This window comes from Taudactylus pleione, unplaced genomic scaffold (genome assembly GCF_031769625.1).
Source record: "Taudactylus pleione unplaced genomic scaffold, aTauple2 ptg000156l, whole genome shotgun sequence".
NCBI lineage: Eukaryota > Metazoa > Chordata > Amphibia > Anura > Myobatrachidae > Taudactylus > Taudactylus pleione.
The window spans coordinates 1,708,952-1,735,182 of NW_028284558.1; the positions used below are offsets into that span (position 1 = coordinate 1,708,952).

General features: G+C 42.9%; 1 protein-coding gene across 2 annotated transcripts in view; it reads right to left on the reverse strand.

The window, feature by feature from the left end:
* The window catches only part of ITGB6 (integrin subunit beta 6), a 124,456-nt gene extending 107,734 nt beyond the window's left edge, over positions 1–16,722 (reverse strand). For both annotated transcript variants that reach the window (XM_088474806.1, XM_088474807.1), the window contains exons 1-6: positions 16,481–16,722; positions 13,372–13,451; positions 9,835–10,039; positions 7,891–8,137; positions 6,960–7,125; positions 6,095–6,256 (exon numbers count right to left, since the gene is read on the reverse strand). In XM_088474806.1, the coding sequence (XP_088330932.1) occupies positions 6,095–6,256; positions 6,960–7,125; positions 7,891–8,137; positions 9,835–10,039; positions 13,372–13,451; positions 16,481–16,541 (921 nt within the window). In that variant the 5' untranslated portion in view covers positions 16,542–16,722. The remainder of the gene's footprint in view (positions 1–6,094; positions 6,257–6,959; positions 7,126–7,890; positions 8,138–9,834; positions 10,040–13,371; positions 13,452–16,480) is intronic.
* Between the last annotated feature and the right edge of the window lie 9,509 nt (positions 16,723–26,231).

The following is a 26,231-nucleotide window of genomic DNA, read 5'->3' on the forward strand; positions in this document are numbered from 1 at the left end:
CAAAAACATTGAAGGAGCCTGAGTATTGGGGGATCTCCTATTGGGTATCTATTACAGCATTTTGGTGACTATATACATCCTATATAAGGATTTTTTATGTCAGATATTTTTTGTCTGCATGAGGACATTGGTATTAAGTGCATTAATCCAGCTGATTACTTCTACTATCAGATATTTTATGTCTCACACATATGTGTGTTTCTCTTGTGCCTCAATTACTGTGTAGCACTTTTGACTAAGTCAGGGGATATGGCAACATTATGTACTTATTGATGTGTTTTAATAAGTGAACTGCAGTTCATATGTATGTTGAATACATTTTCATATTGTTCATCATAACAGCCTTGGGAGCTTTTTTGTATAGACACTAGCGCAGACACTATTTCTATTTTTAAACATACACATAGGGCCTGATTCAGAAATGGAGGCAAAATGCCAGTGCAGCTGTGATGTCTCACGGATCCCTACCCTCCAATATGACCCGTTCCATTAGGTACAAAGGGTCTCATTCAGACCCGGTCGCAAGCGCCGATGCACTCGCAACCGGGTTGATGGTCCCCACAGAGCATGCGCATGATGGAGCCGGCCCGTCGTGCGCATGCGCGAGACACGGCTGGCGACGGGCACTCCGTCGCTAGGGGTCTCGTAGCAGACGGGGCGAGCTGTCGATGTTGAGTGACAGCTCGCCCCGTTTGCTGGGCGGGCCGGGGGCGTGCCCGGCCAACGGAGACATTCCAGTCAGAACGCTTGCCATTTGGGGCGGCCCCACTGACATCATTGATGATGTCAGTGGGGAACTTCCTGCTCAAACAGAGCAGGAAGTTCCCTGGGCCTTTACGAGTGCCCAGACCCAACCGTAGGGTCTGGTCGTAAGCCTCGATGGTCGCGATGGTGATGACCATCGCGACCATCACCCTGATCGAAAGCTAAGCTGTGGGCGGTAACCCACAGCTTAGCTTGCGACCTGGAGGCAGCACTTCAAAACAAGAAGTGCCCGCCCTCATTTAGAGTGAGCGATCGCTTCTTGCGATCGACTCTGAATGAGGGCCAAAATGCTCTGCTCCTGGACTTCCCACTTAATGTATGATTGCAGTCACCTGTGTTGAACTTGGTAATTAATGAGACAGGTGTTTCAGCACAGGTGGCTGCAATCATATATGAAGAGGGAAATCCAGGAGCAGAGCATTTTGAACCTAATGGACCGGGTCATGTTGGACGGTCTGCAGATGACAATAGCAAAAATATGCTAATGACTCATCCCCGTCCAGTGCTTAGAGAATTCCACTGAAAGCATCTCACATCCACCGCTCACGTACAAAACCGGAAACAATGGAAACATGGAACGCAGATCAGGCGGCCGCCAGCGTTCTGAGTGAGTCTAAGCTGTCATAGACATAGCGGGTCTCCAGACACGCAGAGGGCTCTCCTGTTGTGCCTAATTTATGGACGGCCAGGAAACAGTGTTTGCGTTTTTCTAACCATCCGTTACTTCCCCCAAATGCTGACTACCTGTCACTCACTTTGCAAATTAATACTCTGTGCGAGTGTATTAACAATTCATTGGCTGAGCATGTGTTCACAATTCATTGGCTGAGCATGCGCAGTGGCAAACAATCACTTAATCTGTACAAATATCAGCATTGCATCTATCTCTGAATCAGGCCCACAGTGACAGTCTTTTACACACTTCCCAGCCACTCCATCTACCTACACCTCTCTCTAATGATGACTAGTATGTAGTATTGGATCATGAACTACAGCCCACACCCTCTCCATGGCACCTGAAATCATGAGGGAGGGACTTACATGCAATCAGAAACCCTCAAGATCCGGTTTTGAGATCCAAGTTCCAAACTTGGCGAGAAGACCTGAGTCAGGACTTGGTGTGATTCAGAACCCCAAAGTGCAGGTGTGATCGGTTTTCAACAAGACCAAACCTCTCATCTCTATTTATAAAGACCTTTCTATAGTAAAACATGGCTATAATATATTTGATCTGATCACTAACTAAAAAGACCAAAAGAGAAGACAGTGAGAAAGATGATTTCCACCACAAGCTATAGAGAAGCTTTGTCTCCAAACTTTTAAAGTTCTAAGTCAACCACTGTCAGTCATCAATCATCTTGGAGTAGAACAAGTTGAATGTAGAGACATATTTTACAGATCTATTTTGTACAGTAGCTGTTTCTTTCTACTGCAGTTGGCTCTGTAATCTTTAATGTTGTATACATTGTAATGTTGACAATGGCTACAGGTTGGGTTAGCCATTTAATTGCTGTAGTGCACTCCTTCTGAATGGTTTAGGCTCCAGAATGGTCTAGTACTCTAAATGTTATTATTGGATTAGTTGTCTCTAGATCTCTGTAGTGTTTCAGGTTTGATAGACTTCATGATGCGGGATGCAGTCAAGATACGGGCGCTATCCCGCCCGCTGATATCCCGACACTTATATCCCGACATGGGACTAAAGATAGGCGTTGAAATCCCGACGCCTATAATTAGCCCCACTACGGAGTCCCAACACCCGGCATACTTTTAGGGATTCCTGGGGGGACTTAGGGTTAGGCACCCTCAGGAGGGTTAGGGTAGGGGAAGGGGGGGTTAGGCTTAGGCACCACTAGGGGAGTTAAGGTTAGGCACCCCCTGGGAGGGTTAGGTGTAGGGTGTGGGGAGGGGGGGTTAGGTTTAGGCACTGATGGGGGGAGGTTAGGGTTAGGCACCCCTAAGGGAGGGTTAGGGTACTTACCTTCAGCTGTTGGGATTTTGTCCCGCCGGGGTGCCGCTGTCGGTATTTCATCTGGCAGCTTAACAGCCGCCGGCATGACATACCGATTCCCATGATGCTATCCTGTGACTATATAAATACTCTATTTGGGTTCAGGTTGATTTATTCCTGTGACTTGTTATAATGCTCCAATACAGGAAGTTTCTATCCTTATGAACATTCTAATGTACTACAAAAGTTCTAATGCTTTGATTGGCAAAATATTACCCTAAAACTAGGACTTTGTAGTGGCATTTGCATAAAGCAGACCGTCAATAGAAGCAGCCCCAACCGCGTTTGCGTTCACCTTTGAATCAGCCTCTGTGAGATTTAAGTTGGGTATACACCCTTACAATTCCTTGCATAGGTGTGTATGCAGGAGCAACGGTCAGATTGGGAGGTCGCATCTTATGCCCTGCGTACAAATAAGTCAGTGTGAACAAGTTACACACTCATCAGATAATCGCCCCAAGAATCGTTTATCTGAGCTGCAGAGTGTGTACCCAGTTTTATAATGCTGTGATTACCTGCAAGCTGTTTAGTGCCTTTTTACGCATTGCAATTGTTTTTACGCCATACTTGCCTACTCCCACGTAACAACCGGGATGCTCACGAAAATCGTATGGTGTTCTTGGTTGCCCGGAAGAACGGACAAGTCTCCCAACCGCCCCCCACACCCCCTGCTGCCGTCCACTTCCCCCCCACAGCCGCCCACTTATAGAATACAAATGGGTGGTCCGGGGGGAGCCCATGACGCATTTCGCACTGAATCACTCCATCATGGCCCCGGCCCTTGCTGCACAATTCCGGCAATCTCAGCTATGTGTAGTGTGGGCGGGGCTGCGATGATGAGGTCATGCAGTCATGCCCCCTGCTCAGCCCCCAAACTTGCCTCATGTCCATCGCCACAGTCCCCGCTGTTATCCAACCTGACTGCCTTCTCCCGGAGGGAACAGCCAGATTGTCGGCAAGTATTGTTTACTCCAAGCTGGCTTTAGCTTCTCCCACTACGATATCATTTACACATAGGAGCCAAGGAGGAAAAATACAGAATCCACTTTTAGTGTAGACTATTAATCCATACAATGAAGACATTTCATCGTCCCTTTTCTCCTCCCATTCATGCCTTTTATTGTGCTGCACCTATTCCTTGGAATGCAGGCAGAAACCAGCTGTCCTGTCCATTAACTCTAAGCACTGTTAAAGCTAAACATTAAGCTGTGGCACAAATCCCTCACTCATCTGTTTTCATCTGCCCAATGTAAACCGTTGCACAATATGTTGATGCGTTATTAGTAAAATATTATAATAATAAAAAGAAAATAAATTTGGGTAATGTACGAAAGATAAAAAATGCCTCACGCTGCCCCTTCTCTCGCACCAGAGTCTACTGCGCATGCGCATATCTCCGGAAAAATGGTGCTAGTGCCATTTTCCCAGTGATTTCTGCATCTGAGAGGTAAGTATAGTCTATGGGACCCCATTTAATTTTAGGGGGGGGTCGCACATCCCTAGGGATTCCCTAGGGAACTGGGCTGACCAGTTTGGGGCTGGTTTCCATTATGGCAGGGGGACCCCACACTGTGTGTTTTCCTACTATAGTGTCAGCCCCCCAGTGTGTCCAGCCTGGTGCTGGTTTTTGAGAAATAAGGGGAACCCCATGAAGTTTTTCCTTTATTTTCCAATGACATTCTAGGCTCAGAGATCCAGAAATGGTTATGTTTTTTTTTTTTTTTTTGGGGGGGGGGGTCACATTTTTTTCTATTGTTCCAAAGTGTTCTAAAGTCAGTATTTTTGGTAGTTTTTCCATCGGTTTTGCCTTTAGTACATGGTAAGAGCGACCAAAATACCAAACTTGACCATTAGTAAATTTACCGCTTAAAGTGGTTGTAGGACAGACATTTAAATTATGTTTTTCACTGTATCCCCATGTGCAGTTGCAGAGAGATCTGCATCAAGTAATGTAGAGGAAAAAAAGTAATGTAAAGAGCCTTTAAGGTGGCAATTAAATTACATTGTTTTGTAGGCACTGGGTGCTTTATGTGGACAGCTAGGCACATTGTTGCATAATAAATGCCACTCATATTTTACTGATCATAAATGTCCTTTAATCTATAGATTGTAAGATTATGAGCTGGGTCCTCTTACCACTTTCAATTGAATGCGATGTAGAATAGCGCCGGGAATGAGTGCCCTGAGCTATTCAATTGACCGCATCGCGTCCGGCACTTGAGTCGAGAGATGCAGTTTGTGATGAATGTTAGCACACAAGGTAAGCCCGCAACTAGCTATTTAGCATTCAATTGAATTCCACCCTTTGTCTGTTACTGCCTAGACTTGATATATTACTATTTTATTCACAATTGTAAAGTGCAACGGAATTTGCCGGCGCTGTATAAGTAAATCTTAATCAATAATAAATGTACTGTAAAATATGTCTTGAAAATAATAATACTAATTAATAATCTCACTGTGGGGCCTATTCATCAACACTAAAATAAAGTTTTTAAGGACATTTTCCTTAATTAACATTATTTTAGTATTCATGAACACACTTGGCACAGGAGATATCACTGATATCTCCTTGCTAAGCTCCCCTGCGTTAATTTCCACACTCCCCATACATTAGTATGGGGATATGGAAATGATGGTATTCATCAAATCAAATTCCGAAAATTATGTATTTTCGGAATTTGATGGTGTTACTATACGCCACTGTCAGGTGGCGTATAGCAGGTTACACTTACCTGCTGTCAGCTGGGCAGGTCCTCTGCCGGCTCCCTCCATCACTCTGGTCGCTTCTCAGGCTCTGTCTGCTGTGCTGTCACTGTGTTCTCCCGGCAGAGCACAGTAAAGTTTAGAAGAAAAAAAAAGTTATTTTATTTTTCTAAACTTTACTGTGTTCTTCCGGGAGAGCACAGTGACAGGCACAGCAGATGGAGCCTGAGGTGGCTGCAGCGGCCAGGTAAGTGGGGGACAGGGGGTAGGTGAGCAGAAGGGGGAACACATAATTACCGCAGCTGTAGGAAGTGCTGAGCATGCGCTGCTTTTACGGCTGTAACAGCGCATGCGCAGCACTGATTATAGCTGCGGTAAATTAGAGCAGACAAGGAAAGGTATCTATTTCCCGAAATGCTGTCATCACAAAATGGCAGCTTTCCAGAATAGATACTTATGGGGTGGGGGAATGATGAATTCCTCTGTTAATTGGGTAGAACTCCATGTGAGTTCTAAACCTAATTACCTCCAGAGAATTTTTAGTTATGATGAATAGGTCCCTGTATCTCTACCTGCTAGAATGTTTTAGTACATAAATAAAAAGCACTTTACCTGGACAGTTGACATGTCGTATTCGTTATTGCTGTCTAGATGGCACTGACTATCATTCGGTATCACAATACCGGCCAGTTTGCTGTCCATACCATAATGAGAGTCAGCATCTGTCACAAACACCAGCAAATGCATTGATCCATTCCTCCACCCAATTCGATCCTGTAATGTCAGGAATGTTTTTGCATTTAGTTTTTACCATAAATTTGTTTGAATTTCGACATAACACATCCTCAGGTAAAGGATCCTGCGTTTGACCCATTGGCTTACGAGATACTTGCATGTCCACAATAGCGACAAGAAATAAACCTGTTGTGGGAATGTCTACTACTAACGAGTAGCGTCAGAAAACAAGCACTACGTACAGTAGATATATAAATCAGAAGGAGCACTGCTTATGGTATAGAAAATAATGAGCAAAAGAACTTGCTTGATCCAGCATGGTGTTCAGTAGGAATGCAATGTACAGTAAGAGATGCCAGGGTCTCTGTGAGCTGAAAAAAAACAGTTACCAGCCACAGCGCAGGACTAGAGGTCAGCACTGACACTGATAACATGGGCCCTGCATTAAAAGAAAATGGCCACTAATCCACCTACATCTTCTGTTAATAAAGTCTGTGTTACATTTATATATGCTGGCTGGTCAGGGAATAGTTAAAATATAAAAAAAAAATTCAAGGTCATTTGAGGAGGAGGCGGCCATTTTGTAATTGCAGCCTATCAGTTCTGCAGAAATGAGCAACATTCATGATACCATTGGTTCCTAGTGACTAGATTGACTGCAGTCATATGATTGGTCTACCCACAAAATGGCTAAATTGCCAACACTTTATGTAGAAAAAGAATAGTAAGAAAAGCCACTTACTTTGCAGACTGCTGCCTGCATGATCGCATCAAATCCTCCTTCCGGTGTGTCAATATTCGCTGATATTTTCTGTTTCTTCACTATGTCATTAAAGTTTGTTGTATTGTGGGTTAAAGATAAAACATGCTTATATCCAAAGGCTGGTAAGCAATATAAGGACACTGTGCTGGAAAATGAAGACATTTATTTTATATATAAGACAAAATGCAGAATTCTATAAAATAATAAATTGAATGCAGGAGCTTCTAGAGGAAAGATTCAGTGGGCGTGATCATATGTCATATTTTCCTACTAAATCACCAGTGGTTAATCGATAAAATAATAATTGAAAGTTACTCTAATGTGGAAAAAAGTGGGGTTTTTTTTGTTTTGTTTTTTAATTAATTCTAAACTAAATTAATTATTAAAGAAAAATAAATGTTTCTTCGATATACTAAAAGATAAAAGCTACTATATAAAAAAATTGGTTTAGTAATGCTGCAGTAAAATGCATTTAGTCCATTAAGAACCATTAGTAAGGACCATTACTATTGTTTTGAAGCAACTTTATATTCTACTCCACTGTTATATTAAATATAGTTTTCTGTTATCACTATTGTAATTGTGGTATATAAAAACTTCAGTGCCCCATTATAGCTATGAGAGGTTAATATTTTACTATATGAAATATTTTACTATATTAAATTGTATTTAATTATATTTATATTTTTTTTATAAAACATATTAAATATGTGTTTTGATACTAGTTTCTCTTTACAGAATTTTTTTTTCTTATGTCATTTTGGCATCAGATAAAATTGTCAGTGTTCTGATGTTATTATCTTCCAGTAAATCACAGCTGAGTAACACATTACACACTGGCATTATTACAGTTATTCCTAGTCAGCAGTTAGGAGGAACATTGTGACTATAATATGAGTAAGTTGCTTACTGGCAAGGGTTTTCAATTTCCTCTGTAACGGTTTTAATATACGGAGAAACTGGCTTTTCTACAAATGTTCCGAACCCAAGGCGGAAGTTGCTTGTCAGTTTGCCCATTTCTTTTGAAAGAGTGGATCCCAGCTCCTGAATTGTCTTCAGGTCATCATTCATAGAGCCAGACAGGTCCATCAGGTAATATAAATCTACAGGATAATCTTCACTCTGGCGGACGTCGACTTGAAATGTTCCTGCATCTCCTGGAGGAAGCAAAGACTGGGATGTTAGAATAATATCACTGCTTTCATTTCTGTGGCATTTCATTTTAAATTATAATATATACAGCAATATTTACAGAGGTGATTATCAGTTTTTAAACTTTCACCATTTTCTCTATAAATTGAAATGCTAAATAAATACTGTACTTTGGGCCTGATTCAGCAAGGATCGCTGATGAGATCGCGTATGCAGACGGGCGATTGTTGCGTACTGCGCGTGCATATGTATCGCAGTGCGCGTGCGCAATGCCTCACTGCAATCGGGACTGCGATCGCAGTGACTAAGCAGACCCATCGAATAGTGATTGACAGGAAGTACAGTTTGGGAGTGATGATGGGGGGGTGTTCGGAGAAACACAGGCGTGCCAGTGCGTTTGAACACCGTTACAGGCGAGTGCATAAATTAGCCACTACGATGGCATACGCATCATGAGTGCTCATTGCGTACAGAAAAGTTAGCAATTTATAAGTGAGGTCTGACCTGCTGTAACTGTGCAAACGGCTCCGATGTACTTCGATGTTACCGATGTTTTGGCTAGATTGCAAGGTATTACGGATGTGCGAGAGGGGAAGTGGGCGTCTGTTGTCCGTGCGAGTGCTTTGCAATTGCACATATTAGCATACTTTCACAGCAGACTTGCATACACGATTGCAGCCGGGATCACATCAGCGATCCTTGCTGAATCAGGTCCTTTATGCAGATTTCAATATTTTATCAATAATATATAATTATGATTCAATCAGTCCAAAATAATGAAAGGTAAGAGAAGAAACCACCATAGGTGCATACTTACCGAGTTTGATGCAGGTGGCCGATGATGGGGGCGGGGCCAGACTTTTAGCGCCTTTAGGGACATAGAACACAGGTGCACACTCTGAGTACTAAGAACAATGATAGTCAAAATAAATATCAGGATTATTTTGACTATCATTGTTCTTAGTGCTCAGAGTGTGCACCTGTGTTCTTTGTCCCCTGCTAGTACTACAAGTCTCAGCATGGTAGCACCTCTAATTATGTTTACAATGAGTGTGTTCAGTCCAAGCCCCCTCCCCCTTTCCACTATATTAGAGTAGGTAAGTATGGTTAGATGTTTGACAAAATTCCGACCGGTGCTAATAGAGAGTACATTTCTTGAAGAAATCTATACCTATCAAAAGGTACCCAGTCTGATGGTGGTAAGGGAGGGCAACCAAACTGATATCAACAGAGGTATGAGGGAGGTGTCCACTCTGAGGATCTTTTAACAATCTTGGGCTGAAGGAGCATTCAAAAGGTGTAATAACAGCTGTCACCCAATTCTTTCTTGAGGCTAACACTTTAACCCCAGCATGAACAACGGGGACTTCCGAAACTTCTAAGTCCTTAAATTCCACCTAAAAACGGTGAATGACACATGTGGTATTTTAAGAGGAGCAGCAATTAACTGAACATAAGAGCAATACAGTAATTTCATCTGACTTCACTCCGCAGACAAACATTGGAGGTAAATTATATTTCACTTCCAGGTGGTAGCGTTGTAGACATCTGTCTGGTCTCATGCCCTTGCAAAGGAGGAGATGGAGATCATTATAATAACTGACCTTTAACATGAGACCACCCCGAAAAGAAAAGATTGTGCTGGGAATTGCTCACAAACAAAAACAGGTTCTTCTTACACATCAAGTGAATGAAAGCTTACCTGGCCGCAGTTTAAGGACAAGCTTCTGTGGGGAAATCTGTGTTACATCTTTGCTGTTTTTTTGGACTCCTTCTGTCAGTGGATTATTCTTGTGTGTTTCTACTTTGGATTTGGGAAATTCAATGTGGCTTAGCGGGCATCCCCTCTGTAGGACAATTTCCGGAGTGTCACAGCGGGCTGTGAAGTCTAAATCGTCTGTAAAATTCTACATAAGTATAAATAAAACAGTTATTGGTTTATAAAATCAGTGACGGGAAATGGTCATTATAACGAGATAAAGTGTAGAGAGATAAAGTACCAATCAATCAGCTCCTGTCACTTTACATTCCTGGTTTGAAAAATGACAGTAGCTGATTGGTCGCTACTGTACTTTATCTCTGTCAACTTTATCTCTCTCCAAAGCTTAGTAAATAGACTCATTGGTCTCTGTATATATACAGCACAGAAATGCCTACTTTCTGGCCTATTTATCAAGCTTTTTGTTCCCTAAGACAATGCGAAAATAACAGGTTCTGCTTGGTTTTAACAAAATTAAGTATCCGTACTATTTATAAGTGGCTGTTGCAGGAGATACCTGTTTATAAGTGCCTAATGCAGGAGATAAATCTCCTGCATTAATTGCAGCGTTGGAACACCCCGATATCCCAACACGATGTAAGGGAATGTTGCGATTGTGCTATAAATCAAGCTCTGAAAACCAAACGTTCGTCATATGGCATTAGCAGGCTATTTATCATAGAAAGAGCTGATGGACTCTGAAGAGAGATCTCTTCTGTTCTGATCCTCCAGCTCCAAATGACGCGCTTGCACATAAACACTGCTAGGACAGTGAAATCTTTCACCACTGCCATCAGCAGCAAAAGGTATAGCCTTCAGAATTCACCATGGCATGTGCCTTTTATCGCAGTAGACTTTAATAAATTAATTGCCTTAAAATTAATATGTTATCACCATCAAATGCTGCGTTATGCAATGATAGTTTTCGTGGCATTTTGGAGATAAATTATAAATAGGCTCCATAGAGAGATGTAATCATATTAGTTACCACCAGTTAGCAAAGGCTGAGGGGGGTATTTTTCAAAGACTGGAGAGAGAGTAAATTGTGAGAGATAAAGCACTAACCAATCAGCTTCTAACTTACATTTTACAAGCTGTGTTTGAAAAATGAGTTAGGAGCTGATTGGTTAATACTTTTTCTCTCACAATTTTATCTCTCATCAAGCTTTAGTACATAGACCCCTGAGACTGTAATCCTGCCTATACCAGTGCAAGGGAAAACAAAACATCACTTTTACGAATATGAATAACTCCACCTATTTATATTCTGTTACCAAAAAGTAAATGTTTTAATATTTCTTGGTTTCGGTCCACTATAACATCTGTACTCTGTGAGATAAATTACTCCTGTTTATATTCTACATGGCCACAGGGAATACTAACTCTAGTCAGCTAAGTTCCCAGCAGTACAAGTAACAGATAGGATGCTGTGAAGATATTCTGGACATCTCGGGGGCACGCCTTCCACCCAGACGCAAATATTGATTCATTTTCCATTTATCTCTAAACCAATCTCAAAGTCTAATTATGTTGCATTATATGAATTATATCACAGACAGGAAGTGACTCTTGCTTGCAGTGAGTGCCCTTAAACAGCTCAATGAATTCTGCCCACTGTCTGTCTCAGTGACGATATTTATTTACTGTAACACCAGCCTGACTGATGTTATTATTGTAAGAGCTTACTAGTGATAATTCTCAGCCAGCATGAGCTGTATGAATACTACACAGTATGTCCCACAACACGTATAAAGTATTTTTATATGTATATAAAGCGTTTTGGATTTTAAACAAACTGAACTTGATTGATCAGCTTAAAGGGCTAGGCTGCACAGAGAAAGGGGTCTTTTGAAATTGAGACCGAGTACTGCATGAGAAAGTTGCTTCTTTTGTTTAGCAGTGCTGCGCCTGTTTAGTTCCAGGGTAGAGTTCCATGAATGCAGTAGTAATGTATATCTAAACAAAAAAAGAAAAAGAAAGCTACTAAAGTGCTTTTGAGACGCCGAGAGAATCTAGAACTCAGAGAGTGGACTCTCCAAAGGTAATCAGTCTTATGCCTGCCAGGCTGTGCCACTACAGGTGCAGGGGTCCACAAATCAAGGTGATAGAGTGGGGCTCTTTGTCCCATAGACCCATCTGTGGGCCTGATTCAGCAAGGAACGCAGATGAGAATTCGCACACATGTGGCCACTGCGAAAATATGCTAATTAATGCATTCGCACTGCCGCCGTAGCACAAAATGCTGATGCCCAGCACTACATACAGGTGCCCCCTTACCTTTACTCACAGCCTGGAAAGTTAGCAAGATAGCAAAACATCAGTAAAATCGAGAACCATCAGAACCATATGCATAATAGTGGTTGACCAGACCTCACTCGGGATTTGGCTAACATCTTGTGTGCAACTAGACCTCTGGATGCGTATGCCGCCACAGAGGCTTAATTATGCACGCCCCTGTAACGGCATCCAACGCGCAGGCACGCCTGCATTCGCCCGACCACCCCCAAATGGCACTTCCTGTCACTTAATATCGGAAGGGTCTGCATACACACTGCGATCCCTTACCCGGCTAGTTCGCGCACGCGCAGTGCGATGCATGCACAGTGCGAAGCAATCGACTGGGTGTGTGGGAATTCGCAACTGCGTTCCTTGCCCTGTGTGCATTAGGTTTGTACATGTATATTTTAAATACATTAGTTTAGCAATTGATTTGTTTTTACCCTGTGTGCTCATTTTGTAGCTGTATGCCTGAAATGCTGGGCAGAAGAATCCCACTGCACATCTGTGCACCTGTTTGGAGGGATAGTACTTTGCAGGTAACTAACCCTGGGGCAAGTTGCGAGCGTCTGATTCGTTGAATGCATCTAAGATATATTCAATAATGCAAATGTATGCGCATTGCTCGGCCGCATCAGAAAACGGAAGTAGAGTGATCGCATAAGTGAACATTCTCAAAACTTTTGGCCACGGCTGTACATGTTATGATGCATTTGGCCGTAATGACACCAATAACAGTCTTGCGTTTACACCGTATAGTCCTGTGTTTTTTCATTAAATGTAATAATTGCTTATAAAAGCATGCAGCACTTTATATCCTGATTATTTAACATAAAACTGGCTATATGTTGTGATATGGGTCATTCTTATGTTCACTGCAACAAGTCATAGGGAGACATAACCAGTACAGATGTGTCGTTGCTCATCTTTGGCTTGCCGCGAGTTGCGTACCCACAAATGGGCGCGTGCGTCTTTTTTACTCCCACGATCCATAGGATTGCATGGTACGAATGTTGCCGCATCCTGGCGTACTGTGGCATATGCGTCCATGGCAAATTGCATGCCCCGGCGTTTCGAGCGTTTGCCGAATCGGCGGCACAGATAAGCGAGGACTCATCTATATGATAGTACTAATTACTTTAGAAAGGACAGCTTACAATGGCAAAGGTCCTGTACCCCACGCATTTCATGGTAACAATTTACCTTTTGAGAGCACCAAGCACAGTGTGGTCCTAACTTCAGGCAGTCTCCACATGTCATTGTACTTCCTAGGGAACAACTTCCTACATTCAAAAGGAGAGAGAGAATATTTCACAAATATTAGTATTTGTGAAATGAAAACTTCTGGCTGACTGAGCGTAAACCATCAGAAGACTACCACGATGGAAACATTACATGGGCATGAACCATAGGGAAAGCACACATACAGATAGGAAGAGAAGTAGAGGGACCTAGTTATCAATATGTGTAAAATACCCCCAAATAAGCACCATTCAAATTGAGAATAAGATATTTACCAATGTAATTAATGAGGCAGAGAGTCTGGACAGCAAATCTGAAAGCCTGTAGTACCTTGGTGTTCCGCATTGCAGCTATATTACACAAAATGAAAGATTTCCCAGGTACCCAAAAATTTGTGAATGCACCGAATCAGTCACTAATTTAATATATCACTATATTTTTTTGTTGCTGTGCTTTTCAGACATGCCCATTTTGTAAAAAAGCATATTTTTGATGATTGAAATTTTTTTTCCTCATATGTTTTTATGATTCAATAGCAAAACTTCCTAAACACCTTCACACTTGTGAGATACAAGGGGGTACATTTACTAAAGTGAGAGTTTTTAGAAGTGAGTTTTAGAAGAGATCTTGCCCATAGCAACCAATCAGATTCTACTTAACATTTAACTAGCACCTTCTAGAAGATAATAGCTAGAATCTGATTGGTTGCTATGGGCAACATCTCTTCTAAAACTCAATTCTAAAAACTCTCACTTCAGTAAATTTACCCCAAATTGTGTTTGTGGCTTCTTACCACAAAACATATGTTTGTAACTTTTGTAAGTGTAAAAGACTAGTTATGTCTCACTGCTCTACTGCCAGTAGTACAATGCAAAGCCAATGAGGAGCCGCAGACACATGGGGGAGGGACCTGAAAATATCCTTCTCTCCATGCAGTCTATGTAAAAGTCCCTGCAAAAACATCATCTGAGCTCACAGGATTAGCTAGAGGCTTCAAGCTCTGAAAAAAATAACTTTTTCATTTCTTGATCTATCTCTCCCATTCCCATAGATGACCTGTGACAGCACTGAGTGTGGAAACAAATGTTGATTCATAGGCCCTAGAGTTGAGTGAGGTATAGGGAAAAATGGAGAGAGACAAAGAAAGGCGTCACAGGGTGGTGGTGAGGTGACGGTGAGGGTCTGAGGTATTTAGACAGCCAGTAATCAAATATCAAAAATTAACAAGCTACTGGTAAACTATAGCACATAAAACTTAATAGGAGGACAGTGCCTACATTTATTTGCATGTACAGTATATGGTATTTCAGTAAGGCCAGCAGATGTGTGCCCTGTCCTTCGACAGAAATTCTTTTGGCCGAATGAGATTAAGAAGCAAAGGACACCATACCGTATAAATCTGCACACCATACACTTGGAACAACATACTGTGTTCTTTGTGGAATCGGTAGCACATATCGCCGGACATAAGCCCGGCGGATGTAATACCGATTCCGCAAGACAGAAGACTGAAGATTTCAACAGGGTAAGTATTTGAACTATCTCTAACCCTTTACCCCCCTAACCCCAGCCCTCCTTTAGGGGTACTTAAACCTAACCCCCCCTCCCCGTACCCTAAACCTAACCTTCCAGGGGGGGTGCCTAACCCTAGCCTCCCCCCGGGGGTGCCTAACCCTAAACCCCCCTTCCCCTAGTCTAACCCTAAACCTCCCAGGGGGGTGACTAACCTTAAGTCCCCCCGGGAGCCCCCAAACCTAACCCTCCCACGGACAGCTGTTCAGTATGTCGGGCGTCGTGATTTCGGCGGGTGGATGATTGACATCAGGATTTCGATGCCTATCATTAGTCCCATGCCGGGATTTCAGTCGGGAAGTCGGCGGTCGACATTTCGACCGCCGGATTCCAGACCGCATATCGTTCTTTGTATATATTGTTCCTGAATTTCTTCAACAAAAATAAAAAGACAAGAAAATTGTGCCAGATTTTGTTGACACATTTTGTCCATTAAAAAAAATATTGAAAAATATAGATCATCAATCAGTCAATTAATTATACAAATAATAGAGACAAAGAATGATCCAAATCAGTTTAAGTCATATTTGGTTAACGTGTGGCCCTTTAGCTATTATGAACTGCAAGATCCCTCAGACTACTGATCATTCTGGAACTTGTAGTTCGGCAAGACCTAGAGAGACATATTTTGCCTACCTCTGGTGTATGTGATCTGTGACAGTGAACTCTAAATTTAAATATATTTTAAAGTTAAAAAAAATAAAAGTTTATATTTTGTAATTTTTTATCTCTAGGCCAATATTATAATATATATTGAGCCATGTGATAACAAATAATTTTTTGCCGATCTAAGCTTACACATTTTACATGAATATAAAAATATTACATATACCAGCCAAAAAACCCACTGAGGAACACTCCAGCCATATTGTAAACAGAATTTTCTGACTTCCTCTGTGTTAGAGGAAGAAGAAAAAAAACCTCAGTCCAGACGAAAATCAATGTAAAATAAATAAATTAAAAAAGTTGTGAATTTCCCTACTAAGCCTACCTGAATGTTGTTTTACATGTGTCACGGCCCGTAATATACCATGTTTTCTCTACTTGTGGGCCAATTCCCTCACCACAAGAATTCAGGTTGGTCATGATCTAGCGTCAATAAAATTTACACTGTAAACATTAAACCTTTCAACGCAAATATATATGTTTAAACCACCACAGTTCTGTGTGCCAACACTGTGACCACATGTAATCCTTTAAAACAACATGCAATCATGGTTCACTTATTTTATGCACTAGCTAAGGTGCCTGGGGAGCTGGAGTATGTAAACAGACCCTGGAGTTACCCAATGTTTCCCCTCAGCACTAAATAGCATCACATTCTAATATTTGTTTGTACATATGACTTTGAGTGAGAGAGCCATTGAGCATTAGATAATAATGACAGGAAGTAGGCTCTTTATTACAAAACACTGATTATGATGGTCAGATTACAGATTATTACTACGTTATTATATAACCATAAACACAATACCTCCTTAATTAAACCCCGTCTTACCTTGAACATGATATTTTCCATGCAGAAAAAAAGCTAAGAGCCAAATCAATTCAATCCCCATTCGTTTTTACTTCTGGCTGGAAAAATATATGGGAAAAAAAAAATAAAAATAAAATACTTTAATTATCTTCTGAACTCTAGTGGGTTAGGTGGGATCTAGAGCTGTGATCCAGTTATAACTCACTTACATTCCCAGTAAATCAGAATCAGCAAGCACTAGTTATGTACAGTCCACACATGAGTTAGGGAATGCAGGCTTATAAAGAATGAAACTGTCATGCAGGTAGGAACACCTTTCAGCTTGGATCTAGCCACTTCCTTGTTTTCCCTATAAGGAATACAGGTACACTATATGAAAGAAGGTGGGGACACTTAGACAGGTACAGGACACTTCTCTTGGTCCTAAAGAGCGTATGTGTTTTCTCAACCTGTGTCTTGGCACTTCACTGTACAGCTCAAGTTTCAATCAGTACAGGCAGAATTTTTACATTGTTTTATCTTCAGAATTTTTGCAGGAATGTGATTTGAAAAAGGCAAAAAAAAAAACCTATTTCCTAAACACGCCTTTTATACTTCAGTTCATTCCTGGAACAAAGCCTACAAAGATTTATCACATCTCAAGACGCAGGCGAAGGGTTAAAACAGGAGATCACATTCTGTTCCGCATGCTGAATTGTACCCAAGACATCGTCAGAGGATACTTTTTTATACCGAGCAGCGATGCATATGAAACTATTATGATTGCTTCTGTGCATGCTGGATTTATTAAACCAAACATGATGTCAATCAAATTAATTCTGAGCGAGATGGCAAACAAGTTTGGGAGAATATTGTTATAAACAGATAATGAGACAAAAAATAATATCTTACCATGTATATGTATAGGTTCTAGGAATACATATTGTTTTCTTTTAGTTTGTTTGCACCAAGCATAGTTCATGAAATACTCATTATAGACAATAACTATATTTTTTACACAGCGTGCACATACAGGACAACATTGATGCTAAGGTGATGATTTACTAAAAATGCAATGTTTAGTGAATTCCTTGCAGCCAATCAGGTGTGAATTTTTAATTTTTTTTTAAATCTGACTTAACAAATCTGAATCGATCTTGGATCTGCTGAACTAAAGGACTATACATCAGCAACAGATTGTCGCAACTCCATGATCCCCAGACGCCGGGGTCAGGACAACGGTGAAATCAAACATGGTGGATTTCCCTGATTTGCCAATCCCGAACAAAATATGATTGGAATGAGCAAATCAGGGATATTTAACATGAAGAAATTCCTGATTCCCCGACGGATCGGCCATCTGTCCAATGGATCGGCGGTTCTGGACGGATCGGGGAATCGGCCGCCTGACGTATGGGGCCCATTAGAAACGTTTGATGCTTTTTTAAAAAAAGCTGTTAGATATATCCTTTAGACATAAAAGTTACCCATTTATGTTTTACCCAATTTATTTGGTATGGATAGTATTGAAAAGATATGAGACTTAAAATATGATACATTTCAAAGTAGTATGCATAATTTTGCATTTGCTCACTCCGTTACTACACCACATATGCATACGAACAAATTTTTTTTGAGTGACAGGTGCCAATAGAGATAAATATGTCAAGGTCAAAATCCTTTTATAAATTGGTTGCAGACACAGGAGCTGATTCAATTAGCCGCGAGTTCCATTTGCGGAAGCTATGGGTTCCATTTCTGCACCTTTGTTTTATCATCACGTGGCACAATTAAATAGTAAATGCCTATTTGCGACACCCTCGCATTACTTCTACAATGTGAGACCTGAGGGAAGTACCTTCAAAAGCGGGAAATCACCCTGAACCCACCAAAAGTGGCTAACAGAATAGTAGGCTATTAGGGCAATATTCAATTGTTTTTGCAGTCTGGATCTCTTGTGTAAAGTGACAGGAGATTGCGGGCCGCTATTCAATTGCTCCTGCTTTTCGCGCTGATCGCGTCCAAAGTGGTCAGGTTTAGCCGCGTAAATTGGCTACCCCTGACCAAAGTGCTAGACGCAATCAGGCAGAGGCATAGCAGGGGCTGCGTGTGGTCACACAGGACCTGTCCTGTCCTGCACATTCGCAGAACGGGTCCTATGCATGCGTAGATTCATGATAATTGGGAATCTGCTTCAGCAATGCACTTACGTGCAATGCTGAATATGCCCATGAGTCCTAACATTTTACCTTTAAGAGTCACCTACTGACAGTCTTCTTCTCACCCACAAGCCTTGAAAAAGCAATTATCAGCGAAACGTGCGTCGGCGGCGGCATGTCCCGCTGTGTGTACTCGATGTTCAAACACATGTGATAGGTTGTTAAAATATAGTCTCGGCAGGTTACAAGTATTTTGTGAGAGAAGACAGCTTGATATAACATACTGTCTCTCTACCCATGTATGATGGATTGTCCCATAGTGGATAAAGGGAGACCCTAATTATATTATATTATAAGATAGCAGCAATATTGTAGCTGAATTAAGAGACACTATACTATATGATCAGATATAGTGAAATGATTTCACAGAGAATAAACAGTGACAATACTATATTCACTGTATGAGTCAGCTACTTTCAGAGCAAGTTGCAACAGCCTGTATTACATAAACTATTTAGCAACATATGTTGCCATTGTGTGACTACTATTGGGAGATTGTGGAACAATATAATTTAAAACCTTACAGCAAGATAGATGGGACTGAATCCGCATCTCTCTTATACTTATTGTATTTAGCAATAACATTATTATATTGGTGTATTACACATAGCGGGACAATTTCTTTTAATTAACACTTTTTTTGTCAAACTCACACGTTATATGTGGTCTATTGTCTATGAATATTTTGTCTCTTTTTTAATATTTCGCTGCTTATTCTTTTCCGTATGTATTTATTTAATTTATATTGATTAATAAAAGTTATGTTTTAATTTAGTGCGCTTTGATCTTAAGATCTCTTGATCTTGATCTCTTGGTGTCTTAGTTTATTCCATTGTATGTACAGTTGTTAAGAGGCTGCACCCCCATCACTTAACATTATATTTGAAATTTGTATACATTATTTTGATAGTGGCATTTGGGGTCCTTCTGCTTAATTTTGCATAATTATAAGAACTGGTGCAGTAGCCCTTCCCTTCCCCTTTCCCTTGTGAAACTCTGTCAGAGGCAATCAAGGACATTCTCGTCCAGCACCCAACTCCAGGGACCTTGGACAAGCTCATTGCGTCAGCTATACGGATTGATCGTCATCTCCGTGAATGCAGACATGAGCAGAACCTCCCGGTTCATTCTCTTCATCCATCTGCTGCATGGGCCCCAAGTATCGATCCTGAGGAACACATGCAATTGGGCGCCTTCCACTTGCCTCCTGAGGAGAGACGTTGTAGACAGATTCAGGGCCTCTGTCTGTACTGCGGCAGTAAGGGTCACACCCTTAAGACATGCCCACTGAAGTCGGGAAAAGCCAGGCCTCCATCTCCTCCGATAACTCCATACTACTGCCAACCACTGTCCAATTTCCCCAGAATTCTCTCTGGGTATCAGCCTTCCTGGACAGTGGAGGTAAATTTCATGGACTTATCCTTCTACCTTCAGTCTGGTCTACCCACTATTCCGCTTTAAGAGGAGATACCCATCTGTGGTCTAGATGGAAGACAGGTCTCGAATGGGACCATTAAGTTCTGGACTCCGTCCATCCGGTTCTCCGTGGGCCTACTGCACTCTGAAAATATTTCCTTTTTTCTCCTCCAATGCCCACTGGCGCCCATTGTCCTCGGACTTCCTTGGCTAAAGACCCATAATCCCCTCATGAACTGGAGCATGGGGGATGTCACACGATGGGGTTCCACCTGCCACCTTCATTGCCTGTCCTTACCAGTCAGAGCTGTGCAACCCCATTCCTCGGGAACTACCAACCCACTGCCGGTTCCATATCAAGATTATGTGGACGTTTTTTCCAAGTAGAAGGCTAGCTCTCTACCTCCACACTGGCCTTACAATTGCACCATCTAGTTGCTCCCTGGGGCAAAGTTACCTAAGGGCCGCCTATACTCGCTATCCATTCCAGAGACCCAAGCCATGGAGGAGTATATCAAGTAGGCACTAGCCAATGGTTTCATCTGGCCTTCCAAATCTCCAGTAGGTGCAGGGTTCTTCTTCGTGCAGAAAAAAGATGTCTCTCTCTGACCCTGCATCGACTACAGGGACCTGAATAATATCACGGTCAAAAATTATTATCCTTTGCCCCTCATCTCCATTCTTTTTGACCAACTCCGGCAGGCCACCATCTTCTCGAAAATCGGCCTCGGGAGCGTATAACCTTATCCGGATAAAGAGCGGGGATGAGTGGAAGATGGAATTTAGTACCCATACAGGACACTATGAGTACCTAGTGATGCTATTCGGCTTGGCTAATGTACCTGCTGTCTTCCAAGACTTGATTAACGATGTCCTCCCGGAGTACTTGGGAAAGTTTGTTGTGGTATACCTAGATGATATCCTCATCTTTTCATCATCCATGACCGAACACCAAGGCCACGTCAGACAAGTCCTTCAAAAACTCAGAGAGAATTGTTTGTTTGCCAAAGCCGAGAAATGTGAATTCCATGTTACACAGGTTGCATTTCTAGGGTACGTGATTTCACCACACAGATTCTCCATGGATCCAGAAAAAGTCAAGGCCATTCAGGAGTGGGTCCAGTCCACCACACTCAAAGTGATCCAGCGCTTTTTTGGCTTTTCTAACTATAATTAAAGATTTATCAGGTGTTTTTGTCCATCGTGGCACCGATTGTTGAACTGAACAAAGGATGCCAATACTGCCCACTGGTCTGACAAGGCGGTACACGCCTTCCTGAAGCTCAAGACTGCATTCATCAGCGCCCCGGTGCTCTGTCATCTGATCCTGGCCTCCCTTTCATGGTTGAGGTAGATGCTTCTGAGATTGGTGCTGGAGCAGTCTTGTCTCAAAGGGATCCGACCGATGGCAAGCTTCACCCATGTGCCATCTTCTCACGGAAATTCTCTTTGGCTGAAAGAAACTACGATGTAGGCATCTGTGAGCTGTTGGCCATCAAATGGGCTTTTGAGGATTGGAGACTGGCTGGAGGGGGCCAAGCGTCAGATCTCCGTCCTCATGGACCAGAAAAACCTGGCATATATTGGCACGGCGAAGAGATTGAATGCCAGACAGGCATGCTGGGCAAATTGTATTCACACGCTTACATTATTCTATTTCATTTAGACCCGTTGCCTTGTCCTGAAGCTTTTCTCCTCTTCAGCATGATAATTCTCCTGATGAAACCATAGCTCCTAGCTACTGCCTCCACCTGGTGCTTTTTCTGAAGTCTTGCCAAAGTCATTCTTGCTCGTCAGACTGAATCTCCTCCTGAAAAACCTTCACAGCTCCTCTTCATACCTGAGAGGTTCAGATGACAGGTTCTCTTGGACTTTCATTCTTAACAGGCATTTGGGCATCTAGGTATCAACAAGACCACTGAACTTCTCTCTTGCTCAGTATGGTGGCCCTCCTTGTCTCATGATGTACGTGAGTTTGTTCTGACCTGCAAGACCTGTACCCACAACAAGACCCCTCGCACCGCTCCTTTGGGCTTCCCACTGTCACTTTCGGTTCCCAAAAGACCATGGACCCATATCACAATGGACTTTATTGTGGATCTCCCACTTTCAGCAGGTTGCTCCATGTTCTGGACTATCGTTGACAGATTTAGTAAGATGGCCCATTTCATCCCTTTGCCCAAGTTGTCATTAGCGAAAGAACTGTCCAACCTGTTCATTCAACATGTCTTTCGGCTCCATGGGCTTCTGGTTGACATAGTTTCAGACCGAGGAACGCAGTTCATGGCAGTGTTCTTGAAACACTTCTGCTCCTCCTTAGGCATTCATCTGAGTCTCTCCTCGGGTTACCATCCACAGTCGAATGGGCAAACAGAGCTGGGCTAACCAGACGCTGGAACAGTACCTGCAATACCACATTTCAAAATGCCATAATGATTGGACCTCACATCTATCATTGGCTGAGTTTGCCTTTAATAAAGCCTGCCATTCTGCCTCAGTGATGTCTCCATTTTTCTGTGTCTCTGGACTAGATCCCAGGGCTACCTTCTATGATGCAAGTTTCACCACAGCCAGTGACCCACCTGCTACCTCCAGGTTCCATCGCATTTGGAACAAGGTCCATTCTAACCTACTTAAGTCTACACTTCAGGCCAAAGTAGTTTGTGACAGACGCAGGAGGGCATGCACCTTTGGTAGAGGAGATCTAGTATGGCTCTCTACCAGAGATATCAGGTTGCATCATCCTATGCGGAAGCTGGCTCCTAAGTTCATTGGACCCTTCCGCATCATTTCAAGTCAACCCAGTAACCTTCAAGCTCCAGTTACCTGCGTCTTTGAAGATCAATAACTCCTTCCACTGTTCCCTACTCAAGCCGGTCTGAATTTCCAACAGATTCAGGAGTCCTCGTACTTCCAGACCCAGACCAGTTAATGTTCAAGGTCAGGAGGAGTTCGTGGTCAAGAAAATTCTGGATTCTAGGGTCTCTAGGGGTCATCTGTAATTTCTCATCCATTGGAAGGGCTATGGACCCGAAGAACGTTCATGGGTTCCAGAAAACGCCTTGCATGCTTCCAGGCTGAAGAAGGTGTTTTTCCAGGAGTTTCCTTTTAAATCAGGCTCTAACCCCGCGTCAAGGGAGGGTACTGTTAGGATCCACAGGTAGTGGATAATCTTGGTGGCAGTTCCCAGTCTTGGTTACTACTGGAGACTGCATCTAATCCTGTTTTGTCTGTGTTCAGTTCATAGCCTGTCATTCCTGTCTGTCTGTGTGTTTTTCTCAGGTGCTCGCGGCTGCTAAGAAGCAGCCACAGCAGTCTCCTACAGTATGCCTGTGGGGGGAGTGATCAAGCTGATCGCGCCTCTCACTGGTTATGCACCAGGCTGAGGGGGCTCACTGCGATCCAAATCCCCCCACCGCCAGCGCGGTGCTGTAAAACTTTGTTTATTTAACCTAAGGGGGCGTGGCCACACCTCCCGCAATTAGGCCACCCCCCTTTTTTTACCGGGGCACGGCTCTTGACGGGCCTGTATGTGGCTGTCGAATATATACTTGCATAACAGGTCATTCTCACTGTAAGTGGGATACACAAGAGATACACACAAATAATTTGCCAGAACAACTTTATTGTGACATAGTATTGGGGATAAGTGCGCCGCTTTTTTAAATCACATCTCTTTATTTCACAATCACTTCTATTAATTTTTAAATCACTTTTCGCTGTACTTTGAATAATGTTATTAAATATTGAATAATAAAAGTTATATTTTAATTTTCATGTGTACCATTAGGGACATTTCAACCCTTTTTTCTTCTTCTTCTTCTTATGTAATTACATTATAGATGTCCATGGTAGCACCCCTCACTCGTGATACTGATTTTTGAGGATTGTGAGGGTCTCTACTCTCCATTTTAGGTGTAATTCTTGTGCGACCAGATATACAGTATGTTTATTCTGATAATAAAAGTTGCACCTCTGTAGTAGCAGCTCTTTTCATACCCTAAGCTATATGCTTCCCTGTATAAACAGAAATAATAAGCTTGCTTTGTTCTAGGGACTAGAATTGCCACCTAGCAACAGCTGGTGGCTTAGGTGCAAGCCTCCCGATGAGCGCTGAGAAGGTAAAGTGAAAAAAAACTTTCACTTACCTTCTCCACAGCCATGAAGGAGCTGGGCAGAGCAGACCCGTGGGTTCCGGCTGCTAGACTGCAATGCGAAGGCACCACGTTAGACATGTATGCTCGTATGCACCTGCCGGTCACAAGCTCGCATGCTGGGCGCTTGCGCATGCTCAGTATAAAGCGGCACGCCACCCTCCCCTGCTAGATTGGAGGCAGAGCTGGCCCGAGATTTTAGGGGAATTCGGAGGGACTAGTGAAGAAAGAGTTAATCTGGCAGCCCCTAACTCCAAGAGATTGATATGAGCTGTCAATAAGAGAAGCGTTTGATGCAGGGCCGGCTCCAGGGGTCAGAGCACCCTGTTCCGGCCCTCTCCAGTACGCCTTATCTTTGCGTGCGTGACCAAAATGGGTGTGTGGCCTAATTAACATAGGCCATGCCCCCTATGTGCCGTTATTAGGAGGCTTGCTCACCTCCAAATATCGTCAGGCTGGGGGGAGACTCACTAGCTGGGCTTCCCCCAGCCTTCTCCTGTCACAGAATGGATGTCGCGCGCATGCATGCAGCATCCATTCAGAGTCTCCAGAGTCTGGCACCGCCAACCTCAACCTCCCGATTTGACCACCCGCAAGCCACTTTGGCCCACGGGTGGAACAGCGGGATAGTACTGTCCCGCTGAAATCGGGATGTTGGGGAGGGTGCATCCTCTATGGGTGGCGCCCCTGTGCGCCCACACAGATCGAACACCCCTAGAGCCGGCCCTGGTCTGATGTGATGACTATGTCCATTTGGGGTGGTAGAAGAAGTCTTGGAGAGGGTAGAGGAAAGGAAAAGGAAAGGATATCCAACTGCGGATTTCCTTGCAAACTATGGGGGTTAAGAGGATTTTGTCTGTCCAATCCTGACCCAGTCGAAGGGGAGCTGAGAGAAGGATTTGAGAGTGTCTGCATATGAATGGAGCATGAAGAAAACCTGGCTCTAAGGATTGCATCTTCCCTATAACTTTGGCTGTCCCTCATTGAGAATCAGTGCTCGGGGGTTAGAGAACCTTGCATGTCCCTCCACTTGTCATGGGGAGCTGGTGTGAATAAAGGAGGGGTATCTATCAAGAACCCCAGGAAGGCAATTGACTGTAAAGGAGTTAATATAGATTTGTTGAGATTTATGTAAACCCTAGTTTCCGGAGGACTGACAGAATGAGCTACTTGTGGAGTAAAAGGTCTGAGTAGACCACCAGGAGATCGCCCAGGTAGATTATACAGCAGACTCCTTTCTGACAGAGGTGTGTAACCACCACCTTCATGAGGCGTGTGAATGTGTAAGGGGCATTGGATAGCCCGAAAAACCATTATTGTCCACTGATAGAGGACATCCTTCCAGAGGAATCTTAAGAGTTTCCTGTGATTTGGATGTACTTGAATTGTATGAAAGGCCTCTTTGAGGTCTATTTTGATACCGAAATCATTCTTGGTGAGCAGGAAAGGTACATCTGCTAAGCCCTCCATACGGAAAGAACAAGGTTTTATGTACTGGATTAGAGTTTTGATGTTTAAAACCGGTCTGTATGAACCATCCGGTTTCCTGAAGGGAAATAGGTGACTGATCTAGCCTTTCTTGGAAGGGTCTGCTAACTCTATTTTGCCTTGCTGGAGGGCAAGGAATAAGACACCATCTAATTAGGGGCTAGCGTTTTTTGAGCAGGGAAACCTGTTGTGGAAAATGGAAAAAGTGGAGGGACAAACCTTTTTCCACAATCCTTAGCAAACACCTGTCTGTGGTGACCTGTCTCCAGGAAGCTATTGCTTGGGAAAGACAAGGAGGAGATAGTAAAGATAAGTGACTTACAATATCCTCTGTCTTTTATGGAGGAGTATGCATTGTCGGACACTGCCGCTCGTGATCTGTGTCCAGGATATGCCTTCTCTGGGGCAGCCCCGTTTGTCTCTGGTCGAACCGCTGGCTCCAGCAGAACGACCCTCCAGACATAAGGGCGGTTTAGAGGGCTGGGGCCCTTAAGGTTTGCAAATAACTTGCGGACT